A 13,754-nucleotide genomic window follows, 5' to 3' on the forward strand; every position below is an offset into this window, starting at 1 on the left:
AAGGCAGAGTACCATTCTTCACTTTTCCTTCTGGTGGGTGGACAATCCTTTCTGGGAAGGAGGCAAAGCAAGGCTATCTAACCTGCTCTCAGTCTATTGGTATCCCTACATCGGAGATCTCCACACCAAGCCCTGGGGACAGTGTGCGTCATCCCAGTGGGGCTGCCTGGAGCCTTAATATGCTCAGCAGAGAATCTCTTTAAATGCTTGCTGGCCAATAGCAGATGTCCAGTAAACAGCAGCCAGCAGGTCTCTTCCCAGAGATGAGTTTTGACCAGTGCTTTGAACGTGGCTCTGTGGGTGTGGTGGCACATGCTAAGCAGCAGCATTAGGACCCACTGGATCCATGCCTGACAGCACAGGGGGGTGCTATCTGAACTGATCCGTGTGGGAGTGGCGGGATTGGGAAAACAGGCAGGGCCATGAGGAGGAAACGGCTGCTAAGCAGCATTTGCTCTGTTTGCAGGAGACACAGCGGTGTATAAAGAGGGCATGTACTGGATCAAGGGCCGCACCTCTGTGGACATCATCAAAAGTGGAGGCTATAAAATTAGCGCCCTAGAAGTCGAGCGCCATCTGCTAGCGCACCCCAGTATTGCAGGTAAGGTGCAGCACCTTGTGTTCTCTGCTCTTGGCTTTGGAGGGGTGCGGGCAAATATAAGTGTTATTGCTCAAGGTGAAGAGCTCTACCTGGCGATGGTCCTAGGGCAGGCAGGCACTGGGCAAGCTTTCCCCAGGCATCTCTGTCCCAGCTTGCAGTGCCCCCCAGGCCTCCAACTGATAGGAGACTAGTGAGGATGCTGAATTGGGCAAGAATTGTATTTAAGCCCAGGTCTCAAGAGCGGGGTCTCTGAGCAGGTTTGCAACCATGGCCGCCCAGTAACAATGCCCCATGAGCTGCTTGTGGTAGTGTGCGTTGTTCCTCGCAGAGCTCCGTTCTGGCCATGTTAGCTGCCGTGTTGGTTTGGTTTTCTCTCTGTGCTGTGCAGTAATGAGGACAGAAGGCATATGAGGGAGGTGCCATTGGAGAGCCTTGCTTGGGTCACAGCAGTAACCCAGAAGAACCCGATGTGAGACTGCCTGAGGGTTCTTGCCTGGAGGCTGTTCCACAGCCTTTCCATTAGCAGGGTTGGTGTGAGTGACAAGTAGACTAAATTCAGAGCCTCTGTGACTGAAGCCAGGAAACTCACAGCCAGGTGCAGTTTCAGCAGCAGCTCACGTCAAATTTTGGAAATGAGAAATTTTCATTAAACCTTCCCTGACCTCCTTGCTGACCCTTCATTCAAGGAGGGAATCAGTGCGCCACCAGGGCAGGGTTGCCCAGTAGGGGATGGAATAAGTGCAGGGCAGGACAGTTCTCTCTTTATCCAGGCTACTTGGGGAGCTTTTTCGCTCTCTATTAGACCCTGCCATTGGTAGAGTTCCTCATATTCTTCTGTCAGCTCTACCCTGTTACTCCTAGTAAATCCCCTCCCTCTACCCGTCCCCCAGTCAATCTTCTCCTTCCCTGTATGTGGCTGTTCCTGCCCACCTGACCATTGTCTCGGCAGCTTGCTGAGTTAGCTCTTTTACACTCTTCTCCTGGTCTCTTGGAAATGGGGCTGAGTTGCTTCAGGCTGAATCTTTTGCTTTCTCTCCAGATGTGGCTGTGATAGGACCTCCAGACATGACATGGGGCCAGCGGATCAGTGCTGTGGTGAAATTGCAGGAGGGTGAGATGCTGTCTCTGAAGGACCTGAGGAACTGGGCAAGGTAAGTGCCAATCATGGGACAGTGCACAGCAAATGCTGCAGTCTCCTGTTGGTGGGGTTGATACCACCACCTGCTATTAAGGTTGTCTGATACTTCCCATTATAATACCCTTTCATCTGCTTATAACTTTGCCAAACTTCAGCTCTTTGGGTTGCAGTTTCCATGGGACTTGTATGCTGAATTATTTTAAGTTTCAGCCGGTATGGTTCAGCCATTTCCAAGAACAAATTATGGGGGGGAAGATGCATTGATTTACCGTAAAAAAAAAAAAATTCTGGTTACCTTTTCTTTGAGAAAGTCTAGTGCCCATGTGCTTTGGAACAGGGCTCTGAAATGTAGCCAGAGTTGGCCACTGAGTCAGTAGTGTGCCTTTTGCTGTTCCCATGAAAATCCATCCAAATTTGGCCACGTTATAAATCTCTGAAAAAACTCAGTTCACACATGCTGTCAAACAGAGAGGACAGACCAAGTGGGGTCCTGCAGGGGATAGTCCTGGGGCTAGTACTAGTCAACATTTTCATTGATGATGATGATGATGATGATGGAGTGGAGAGTATGCTTATAAAATTTGCAGATGACCACAAACTGGGGCAGGGTTGCAGGCACTTTGGGGGACATGATTAGAACTCAAAATGATCTCGATAAATTGGAGAATTGGTCTGAAATCAACCAATGAAATTCAATAAGAGTAAGTGCAAAGTACTACACTTAGGAAGGGAAAATATGCATAACTGCAAAATGGGAAATAACTGGCTAGGCAACAGTACTGCACAAAAGGGTCTGGTGGATCACAAATCGAATATGAGTAAACAGTGTGATGCTCCTGTGTAAAAGGCAAAGGTCATTCTGTAGTGTATTAACAGGAGTGTTACATATGAGACACAGGAGGTAATTATCTTGCTCTCCTTGGCACTGGGGAGGTCCCATCTGGAGTACTGTGTCCTGTGCACCACACTTTAGAAAAGACATGACCTAATTTAGAGAGTCCAGAGGAGAGCAAGAAAAATAAGAGGTTTAGAAAATTCAGTCTACGAGGAAAGGTTGGAAGAATTGGGAAAGTTTAGCCTAGAGAAAAGATGGCTGAGGGGGATCTGATACCAGTCTTCAAATATATGAAAGGTCATTATAAAGAGGACAGTGATCAGTTGTCCTCCATGGCCACTGATGGGTGGACAAGAAGTAATGGGCTTAATTTGCAGCAAGGGAGATTTAAATTAGATATTAGGACAAACTTCCTAACAGTAAGGGGCATTAAGTACTAAAATAGTTTACAAGGGGAGGCTGCGGAATCCCCATCCTTGGAAGTTTTAAAGAACAGATTAGAAAAGTGGCTGTTGCCAATGGCCTAGGGTTACTTGGTCCTGGCTCCGCATTGGGGGATAGACTAGGTGTCCTCTTGGTCCCTTACAGCCCAACATTTCTATGAGTCTGTGCTCAGGAGAAACTGTTTAGGGTTTAGCAGCTGAAATCCCGAAAGATTCCACCCTCACTGGCCTGCGCCGTCCCCTCACTGCCCCTCGGTGTGACTGCCAGTTGGAAGGACTTATAATATAGTTTGGTTGTGTGTAATTATTCATGTAAGCGCAGAGTGGCAGAAAGAGCTCAGTAGGAAGACATGGTTTCATTTGGAGACCACTTATAGACAGCTCAAAGGGACGTCTGGTGTGAACGGCTCGGAGCAGCGAAAACGCACTCAGGGCGTCAGCCGGTCTGGTAGTTTGGGGCGTTGGTCGCCAGAAGGAATGATCTAGCTGAACCCAAACAAAAGCAAAGTGGTGCGCTGGGTTAGAGCCGAGCTGTAAGAAGCACTGTCTGCCACAGGGCCTGGGGCTGCAGAAAGCTCAGCAGGTCCTGAGACCCGGGTGCTAACTACTTGCCGTGCAGGTGGTAATGGAAAGGAATGGGCTGCGCTGCCCAGAAGTGTGCTTGACGAATGGTGCAGTAACGGGCTGATTCTCTGCCACACTAGTGGAAGTTACATCCTCGGTAGCTAGAAGGGGCTGTGCAGTGAAGTGGGGGAATGGGGCACAGTCACTCATGGAACACACAGTGTAGCAGAGAACAGGAGCTAAAGCAGGGACACTGGGGCAGAAGCATCATGTTTCCTCCCCAGTTGTTTCCACCAAAGCAGGAACCTTTGCTCAGGTCTCGGCCTATAATGCTGCTATCTTCCTCCCCATCCTCCTTCCTGTCCGTCAGGGCTCCTCTCCATCCCCGCGGGGGGGCCGTAAGGCCCAGCACAACAAAGGGAGCCCTTCCAACACCCATTTGCAGGTGCAGTTGTGGTAAAGGTGCCTGTAGCTCAGAGGCATGCAGTGGCACAGCATTTCTGCACTGAAACCCTGGGCTAATTTTCCAAAATCTGGCCAAAAACTATTCATTTGGGCTTGACACGCTAGGCACAGAGCCAGTACTGTTTGGAGGGAGAGCCGGGCTAGTCCCCGAGGACTCTGGGAGCCTCCGCAGCAGCCGAGCGATGGAGAATCAGGATCTCTTTTGTTTATCATCATTGTTGTTATTATTTATTTTATTATTCCACTAGCAAAGTATATAGTCCTGGAGCCATTTGTGTTCCTGGAAACTCCTCTCCGTAGGGCTGTGGATCGTTCTGGGGAGGCTGGCGCTATTTCACAAACAGTAGGAACACTTGTTTCATCAAGGGCTGCACAGCTGGCCAATTAAAGATTCCCCTGGATTTGCAAAATCGCAGTTGGAAGACTACAATTGAGAAATTGGAAAGAAGATTCTAGCTGGCCAGCTGCTGCTCTGATTAAACAATTACTTAGTGGTAGAAAAAAATCAAACAAAGGAACCAACCCCATGCTGGCTGGTCCAACAGAGCAGCCAAGTCTGAGCCCCAGCATCCTGCCTCCTGCTGGCACTGCCTAGTACTCCTTTTCTTTTTAGTAAAAACATATTCATCCTTTTACACCCACTGGTCTGGGAACCTGAAGATATCTGGCAGTCTGCTCCATACCTTAACCTTGATTCACTCTTGGAATCTATGGCTGGGACTCACCTCCCGGAGAGGGGGAAGCAACTCTAATGTATTCACAAATCTCCACTAGCAAAAAAGGGATGTACTTCCCCTGTCACTGGGACTGAGGCGTTGAGACGGGAGTGCGGCAGGGTGGGGAAGTTGGAGATGAAGGCACCATAGAGTGTTTGTTTGATAGCCGCTGTGCTTGTCTTACGATAGGATTGGCATTGTCTCCAGCAGTTCCCTTTATCCTTACCTGTTACAGCCCTTGCCCACACAGCCACCATCCCACATACTGTCTAGACAGCAGCTCAGAAAGACCATCCTGGCCTCTCTTGAATTAAATCCTTGACTCTAAGCTGGTGCCCAACATGGCACAATCCCCAGAAGGCCAGGATGCAATGCTGTTTGTAATTACTCTTTAGCATGAGGCCTGCAGTCACAGATGTTTCCTGCGGCACTGTCTGGACCAGCACCTGCAGGTGTGCCCAGACGCTTCAACCAGCCCTCCCTTACTGTCTCCAGTTAGTGCATCTTCCCAAAGCACAGGCAGGGAGATCTGTGCTGCTCTGTGATCTCTCTGCTTTTGTCTTTGCCTGGGCTTTGTTCGCCTTTGTCTAGTCACAATCGGCCCTTCAATCAAGCCAGTCCGCAGGGAGAGAGCTCTGCCATCTCCTCTGTTCACGGTGCTTAGACCCTCTCCGGCTTACACTGTGATTCTTTGCCGTGCGCTACAAAGATAGTGAAGAGAGAAGAAATCCAGCCAGTGTCTGCTGTGCCTTAGAAGGGGCAGCGAGAGCCCCAGGAAGCATCCCTGCCCCTTGCCCATGCACTGTCTGGTGCTGTCTCCCAGCACCACGCTCATGCTGGCTTTTCCCCTCAGTCCACATCGCTCCCTCTCGCTCTGTCTCTCCCCTTTATTTTGTGTGTCACTTATGTTTGTTTTGCCCCTTTCTCATACTCCCTGGCAGGCGACACATGTCCCTCTTCAGAGTGATTCATTTTGCAGCTTTCGCCTCCAATCTCGTTTCATGGTGACAGGCGCCATCCTGAGTTAGAGCCATCCATATGGCAGGATGTGTTGATCGTTGGGTTTGGAGGGGGGAGGAGGGATGATGGTTGAAGAGCTCAGTGGACTTGGCATGTTGCATTAGAATCAGTGCTAGGGAGCTGCCTGTCGGAGTTGGGTATGGCCCCAGGTTGGTGATATGCAGGCAGCAGAAGGCGGGAGACAAGCCCCCTGCTCTTCAAAGGCTGAAGAGACTTGGTTCCTGAGCTAGCTCTGTGCTGAGACTCCCTCCTGTGAAAGAGAGAAGGAACACAGGCCTGCGTATGTGGAAGAGCGTGCACATCTGTGTGTGAGGGCACACAAGTTAGCCTGGGCAGAGTTAGCCGTTGAGCTGGCCGTATAGCTGGTCAGCCTGCGAGCTCATCTGTTACGTTCTAGGCAAAGCGACTAGTAACGAGGAATTGTGTAATTCTGCATGGCTTTGCTTCCTTAATGATATTACTCTGCATTTATCATTTGTTTTCCCTGCCACTGTTAATCGGAAGGATTGATTAGTATCCATTCGGAGCTATCCATTCTGCTCACTGAAGGCTCCCCTCTCTGGGGGCACACGCAGAGGTCTGTGGTGCGTTTTTTAACCAACTGGACTGCACAGGCAATGGGGGTGTGAAGGGACTCGGGAGCCCAGTAGGACTGTGATTGTCTTGTCCCTCCCCAGCCAACATCTGGTTTGGGTCACAAGGGACGTGAGTCTCACTCAGTATCTTAGAGGGGACGTCCCCATATCCCCAGCTGACAGTGACTCCACGGCTGACGCTCCCAGCAAACTCGGGAAGGGCCAGCTGCTGTGGAGGCATCTCACTCAAACACCCTGCACCTCTCCCAGTGCTTTTGGCATTGTTATCCTCCCTGTTTCCCCAGCTCCTTGGGTCTGCACAGGCCCTACTGGGAGGCACCTGATTTCTAATTCCCTGTGCTAGGAAGAGGCTCTTACTGCCAATGCGTCAGCTCCCCCCTGCGAACCCATGACTTTTGTCAAGCCCCAGGTGTGGGACTCCATCCCTGAGGGTCTCTCTGCAGCGCCTCCCTGGACTTGGAGCCATACCTGGGTTTGTGTGTGTCTGAGTGAGCCAGGGCGCTTCCTGGAGCTGACACACCGGTGATGTCAAAATCCTGTGATTGTGAAGTCATAGACCAGCCCCACAGTGGAATGAATTGGGAGAGGGGGCTGCTCACACCAGATCCCTTATGGTAATCGGCAGCGATGAGGCAGCTCTGTTGGTGAATCCTTAGGAAGTGGCGAGTCGTGGGTCCAGTGAGGGCAGATGTCACATGTTAACGGGAGGTGGCCTGTCTCATGGTCTTCCTGAAATGACTCTCCTCTGAGTGGGATTTCACAGATGCATCCATCACACTCAGATCAGCTGAACCTTCCACGCCATGATCTTGCCGCCTTGCCAGAATCCTTTGTTTTCTCTGTGCCAGAGCCCTGCCATGCTGTCCCACCATAATGGCCCCGTTACAGGTTTCTCTGTTGTGTTTCGCTGGGTAGCTAGTTGTGGACAGATCTGCTTGGTCCTGCAAGACTAAGAGAATCATGTTTACCCCCAGTGCTGCAGTCTGTTAAGGCCGGGATTGGGATTTCTCAGATGCATTCTGTTGCTGGCTGGAGAACTTGAGTCATCTGCCAGAACTGGATTAACCCTTCACATTCCTGGAAAGGGAAGCTTTGCTCTGTGTGTGTGTGTTGCATTAGATGATGCAACCCTTTCCTTGCAGTCATAGAGTCAGATTAACCCTTTTCCCTTTCTGCTTTATTGGATGTTCTTATCACAAGTTTTTTAACCCCTCAACTCCCATGTGTGCCACCATCCCATGATTTGAGGGAGCCCCTCTTGAAGTTTCATCTTCCTTTTACTGCATCTACAGCGACTATGCTCTCCCCAGAGAGAATGGCGCATACCATCTGGTAGCTCTGGAAGGGAGGTTCCACTGTAACGGTGAGGGTTATTGAAAAAGTATGTTTCTGTGTTCCAGGGACTCCATGGCGTTCTACACTGTCCCCACAGAGCTGCTCCTGGTGGAGGAGATCCCACGCAATCAAATGGGAAAAGTCAACAAGAAGCAACTTCTCAAGCACTTCTACCCAACCTAGTGAGGCACCAGGCTGAGATCAGGAGCCAGCCGAGATGGCTCTCCCCGTCGTGCCTGCTGTCCGAATGGAGTCTCTCTGAGGAGCTTTCATGCATCCTAGTGCAATGGGTTTGCCTTGAAAATTATACTAATCAGGTGCTGTCAGTGATTTCTGCAGTGGTGGCTCTGTGCTTGTCATGCTGGGATTGTCAGTCAATAAAAGCTGGTTTCATTCCACATGGTCTCCTCATTGGCTGAGCAGGACCTGGAGAAGAGCAAGGTTATGTTCCTTCTGTAGGAGCCACTCTCAAGAGTCTCAGAGCCACCCCCCCGCATCGACACTGAGCAGCCAGGGCCAGGAATAAATTGTGTGTGTGAATATCTGGAAGGTCTGAAATGTTTTCAAGTAAGAGGAGTGTCCTACGTGCATGCCAGGGCTGATAATGGAGGACTTCGGGCTCCTGAGGACTTGTTGGGCAGTCCCTGGTCCACTGAGTTAGTGTTTAGATGGATGGGAGATGGCCAAGGGGAGCAGGTGTGTTGGGGGTTGGGCTGAGGGGAGAAGTAGAATGTCGCCATGTGTGTCCCATCGTTCAGTCCAGCATCCCTCCTGCTGGCTCAGGCTGATGGGATCCATTCTGCAGCCCACGGAGAAGCCATGTAGGCTGAAGTGAAATGGAGCCAGCCTCGTTGCCAAGAGCCCTGCAGTCATTGTCCAGGCAGAGCCTGGTTTTGAAGGGGGTTTCCACCTGACTTCCTGCTTTGGACTGCGGTATGCTGTCCCCTCCACCAGTTTATGGCGATTATGGCATAATCCTGCAAACCAGCGGGAGCTGATGGCACTCAGCACAGGACAGACGATAACCTACCCACCTGACTGTGCCCAGGCAGTAGGAGTCAGTTTGTGACAACAGGCCCTTCCCATTAAACGTGGGATGAATGGCTCTGTTTACAAGGGTGCATGGTTACCGGCTGCTTTGCCATTGACTCAGGTGGCAATTCTCCAGGAGTTTCAGGAAACTTGCAGGGTAAGCACCAGGTAATCGCAAGGAGGACACAGAATTATTTCTCTTCTAAACCAGAGCCTGAGTTACATTGAAATGGCCTTAATACCCAGCAGGGGTAGTCCCTGTACTGTGCAGTCCGCACAGATAGTCAGCAGCTAGGCACGCAGAGAATCTACTGAACCCTGTGTCGTTCCCAGGTAAGAGTGGCACATGGCTAGGAGGGACTTTACACTGTAAGTCGAGGTCTTGGCATGGAGGGGAAGGTCTGTACAGGAACTCCTGAGCTCCTTCCTCCCTGTCTTTGTGTCTCTCTGCATGCTCATCCTAGCTGTTCTATATCTTTCAGCCTCAGGCCATATGCAACTCATCCCAGATGAAATTACTCTTTAAATTAAACTCCTCTCTTCAGCCAGCCGCAGTGATGCCTGTTAATTCTGCCTTGCTTTCCGCGCTTCCCTCTGACTTTCCCCCCGTGGTGGGATTTTTGTTGTGCTTTGTTTTGTTTTTATGGAGCAGTTAAAGAGTTCGTCATTTAGGGGAGTCTAATCTCTTTGTGGGAACGTCTAATAACCTGCTGTAAATTGATATCTGTCCGTTGGCATGCTTCACCACACGCCTCCTTCTGTTTTCCTGCAGATGTGAAGAAGCAGTAATTAGAGAAGCACAAATAAATACAAACTGCTCTTAATAACCCACGCGCAGCTCTCTCTCTCCTCCCCGCTCCGTGCCCAGGAAATGCTTTCTCCTCATGGCTGCCCTGGGCTAAGTGCAGACGTGATGGTGGTGCCCATCTAGGTGCAGGGTTTATGCAGGCCCATGTGCTTTGTTTTGACCCCAGGCTTCCCTTCTGCATAGAGAGTGGACTTCAGAGGGGCCATGTCTGTGGGTATTCTGCTTGGGGCATTCATGGTGCGTGATTGCCATTTGCCAGCGTTTCAGGAACAGCGCCTGGCCAAGCCAGCCAGGTGAGAGGAAATGATCCAGAGCTCCCCTGCACCGGAGGGGTGGCAGGTTCCACAGGCTGCCACCCCTGCTAGCTGTGGGGAAACCACACTGATGGCTGGTGGGGGCAGGGCAGGGGGGTTCCCACCACTGCCAGGAGAGGAAGGGAGCTGGTTGGGGGCTGAGGACAGATCTGAGCCTTGATGTGCTTTCTTTGCAGAGTTTGTTTTAAAAGCAAAGCACAATATAGAGAGTTGGAGCAGGGGGGAGGTTTAGCTTATCTGAAGCATGCAAAGGCTAACCCCCCAGGGTAATACACAGCACATGGGAAGTAGAGATCACCTGCCAGGAACCAGCCTGCGGAGATGGCACGCAGGGCATCGGAGAGCGATCAGGCCATACTAGCCGAGAGGCACCTGGGAGATGCGACTGTAACACCAGGACTGTACCTCCCACGGGAATAGGCATAGCAGGGGCTAGGTTCGCAAAAGCCAACATCTGCATGAGAGGAGAGCCAGGGCCCTTCGGCAGGGTGGGAGGGGACATGTACACGGCCTGCAGGTTGGGCACCTGTAAAATAGGCTTTTGAAATCTGGCTGGAGATGGTGCCTTAATGTTTTGCCTGGCGACTTCCCAGCTGATCCGTCCTCTCGTTTGCAGAGGACACCCCCGAGCCCATCCCTTAGCTCCCTGCCTCCAACCCCTTTGGTAAGGCACAGAGTCCCCTCTCTCAGTTTCCAGCAAGAGCTTCCAGTCCCCAACTCCCTGTGCTGAGCTGCTGCATCTCCCTCCCTGCTTCACAGCAGGTTGCCAGGGCCTTCTCTTCTCATCATCCGTCAGAGCTGCTGACAGCTGTACCGAAGCCCCACCACCTCTGTGCAAACACTGTGCTCATTTCAGATGCTGCAGCCTGCACAGAGCAGACCCCACTGAGATCTTACACTCCACTCTCAAATTAAAAACAGGAGCCAGGTGCCGGGGGAGCTGCGGGCTGACAGCTCGATAAAAATCTGTTTGCTGCTTCCTCCTCTCGCACTCACCTGGCTACGGGAAAAAACAGTCACAAAAAGCCTTTGATCTCAGCTGCTGGGCTCCTTGATAGAGACTCACTCTGCTCCCAGGAAGCGTGGCTGGCCAGGCTGCCCTGATGGGAATCTCTCTCATAAAGGTGGCAGGAAATCCTGTGCTCTCTCCTTCCCGCTCCCACCCACCTCCGCACTCAGCCATCCCAGGAAAGATCAAGGCTGGTACTGGAGGGGAGCGGGTGGCCTGTTAACGCAGGTCAGTGCTGCAGCCCAGCTGGTACTTGTGATGTGCCCCCCCACCTGGGCCCTGCTCACCCCTGGGTGTACAGGAAGCAGGAAGGCAAGCTGCAGTTTGCTGCAGATTTCTGCATCCCAGGACACGCAGAATGGAGATGTGCGGGGAAGGCCCCGTAAGGAGAGAGTCGGTTAATGTAGCAAACTCCCGGCAGGCCTGGTGCACATCACCAAGATTCACAGGGCAGGGAAGTATTGTTTCAACAGTGCCCACAGAGGGTGTTGCAGGTCAGGATTGAGGGGTGTAGGGATCTCTGCTGGGCTAGCAGAGGATGGTGGGAGGCTGCGCCGGGGGACACTGGCAAAGCGGTGTATGGGGTGCTCACCCGGCACTGGCCCACGGTATGCTTCATCTCCCCCAGCCCTTCGTCTGCACAGGCACTGAGCACGCTGGGGATAGGAGCGATCTGCCCCCAAGATGATAAAGCGGGTGTGTGGAGGATGCGCTCCTGAGCAGTCAAAGGGATCGTGCTCTGCATGTCATGTCTGCTCCAGGCACCACGCATCATTCCAGATTCCCCTGGGGCTCGGGGGGCGAAGGCGGAGCCATGCTCCCTGCCCGGGCTGTGCATGCTCTCTGCAACCCTGTTCCCAGGGAGGCCAGGGGCCTCCGCTCGGGGTTCAGTGCCGCTCACAGAGCCCTCTCTGCACACGCCTGATCAGCCGGCGCTTTTGTGTGTCTGACGTTGAATAACTCTTGGCACTCGGCTTCTGGAGAGAGCAGCAGCTCCACCACCGCCGGCCATAGTGGAGCAATTGTTCCTGGGTCTGCTGATAGCCTGGCTCAGACAGCCGAGGAAGAGAGATTGGGGGGGGCGGGGGGAATGTTACCTGTGACTGGGTTCAGGAAGAGCGACTGAGCAGTGTATTCATGCAGAGAAAGTCAGGGAGATACGGGACGGGGGCGTGTGCAGGCCGGCAGCCGGGATGGACTCTACTCAGGAATTGCTCCGTTCTCATTCCTGCACCAGCTGCACGGTGAGGTTCGAGCGAGACCCAGGAGTAGCTCATGGAACGGAGCAAGGGGTGCAGCTGGGCCCGGAGCGGGCGCATCTCCTGCCAGAACAGAAACGGGATGAAATCCCTGTCCAGGTCCTAGGGGTCACCAGGCTAGAGCGCAGCAAAGGCTGGGCTGAAATCAGCCTTTTGGCTGCAGTAGCTTCCTGGAGGTTGGGTAGTTGGAGGATGGGCTATAACACAGAGGGAATGACGCCTTCCTCTCCCCTGGCTCTGGCTGGGCTAGACTGAGCTCTCTGGGGCAAGGGCTCTCTGTCTGTACAGCCCCGAGCCCAGTGGCTGCAGTGAAGGTGCAGCTCGCACGGCGGTTCTGGTGGCAGAGGCTTGCAGAACACGGGTATAGTAGAGCTGTAGTTGTGTGAAGCATGAAGGCAGGAGCTGTCCACCGGCGCTGTCCCAGCCGCAGCCTGGGGCCATCAGCCCTGAAGATGTGCTGGGTTGCTCGTGGCTGGATGAAGACTGGGATCTACAAACCTCTCCTCCAGCTGCCTCTGTGCCCTGCAGACTCAAGGCCTGCCCCGCAGGGCCAGCGAGCACCAGTCATGGGTTACGAGCAGCTCCCCTGAACTGTGGGTTGGCTCCCTGCCGAATCAGGTGCCTGGTGCTCCGGCTCCAGTTTCCTCCCCAGCTGCCAGCGCCTGCCAGGGGTGATAAGCGGTGGGGGAGATTCTCTCCTCTCCACCCCCACCCCCACCCCCCGCCAACTGGCCTGTCTGGGTGACTCCCCAGCCAGAGAGACCAGCCCGCGGCTCAGGCAGGGTGAGCGGTGCTGCTTCCAAGCAAAATGCCTCATGGGTGGCAGGGAGGCTGAGGCTGTCGTGAGATGGGGTCATGTGGCCATCCCAGAGCAGCCCCCTGCGCGCCTGCTCCCCGCTTTCAACCTGGGCTTTCTGCCCGGCTGGTGCTGGGCTTGCTGCAGACACTGGGCTTGGCCGTGCTGTCCAGCCACACCTGCCAGGGCCCAGCTGCCTGGGGCTCTGGGACATTGGTGTGAGATGCCTCTGGAGCAGCCGCCCCCAGTCACGCAGCATGCACAGCGTGCCACGGGCCCTCGGCTGAAGATCGCTGGTTTCCTGGAGGACAGGGAGTATTGATAGGCCGGACCTTTATAAACGGATTTTTGTCCCTGTTTGACCTCAGATGTGCTGAGATCCAGAGGCTTCTCGGAGGCGGGGGGGGAATCAATAAGCTCCGGGAGGCGGAGTGAATACCCTTGCTGCGAGCAGCAGAGATGCCGGGGCACGGGAGTGGGAGAGGGGACCGTAAACAGAGGCACCTGTGTGGCAGATTTTCCTGCCCCCATGGGAGCGGACTAGAGGCTGAGGCCATCCATCCTTGTGCCGGCAGCTAGAGGGCAGGCAGGGTGGATGGCGGGTGGGAACTGAACTGGCGGCTCGGGGGGCTGGGGCGGAGGCCGGAGGGGAGGAGTAATCAGGCCCCTTGCTGTGAGGATGATGGAGCGTCCCAGCTCATCGCAGTGGCCCCGGAGCCTGCCAGGGGAGCGTCTGCGGGAATTCAGCCAGGCTGCTGGAGCATGGAGGGTGAGGCTTGCAGGGGCAGAGGGGTGGGGGGAGGGAAGAGAAGAGAGAGGGTGC

The 13,754-nt window shown here is 53.5% G+C and overlaps 1 protein-coding gene across 6 annotated transcripts in view; it reads left to right on the plus strand.

The window, feature by feature from the left end:
• ACSF3 (acyl-CoA synthetase family member 3) overlaps window positions 1-8,111 on the plus strand; it is a 104,025-nt gene extending 95,914 nt beyond the window's left edge. For 5 of the 6 annotated variants that reach the window (XM_043494839.1, XM_038368441.2, XM_038368440.2 and 2 more), the window contains 3 exons: window positions 467-601; window positions 1,641-1,752; window positions 7,779-8,111. In XM_043494839.1, the coding sequence (XP_043350774.1) occupies window positions 467-601; window positions 1,641-1,752; window positions 7,779-7,896 (365 nt within the window). In that variant the 3' untranslated portion in view covers window positions 7,897-8,111. Of the gene's footprint in view, window positions 1-466; window positions 602-1,640; window positions 1,753-7,778 lie in introns of those variants that run through there. The other variant, XR_006275040.1, reaches the window with a different exon arrangement.
• Window positions 8,112-13,754: the final 5,643 nt, after the last annotated feature.

This window comes from Dermochelys coriacea, chromosome 12 (assembly GCF_009764565.3).
Source record: "Dermochelys coriacea isolate rDerCor1 chromosome 12, rDerCor1.pri.v4, whole genome shotgun sequence".
In the NCBI taxonomy this organism is placed as follows: Eukaryota; Metazoa; Chordata; order Testudines; family Dermochelyidae; genus Dermochelys; species Dermochelys coriacea.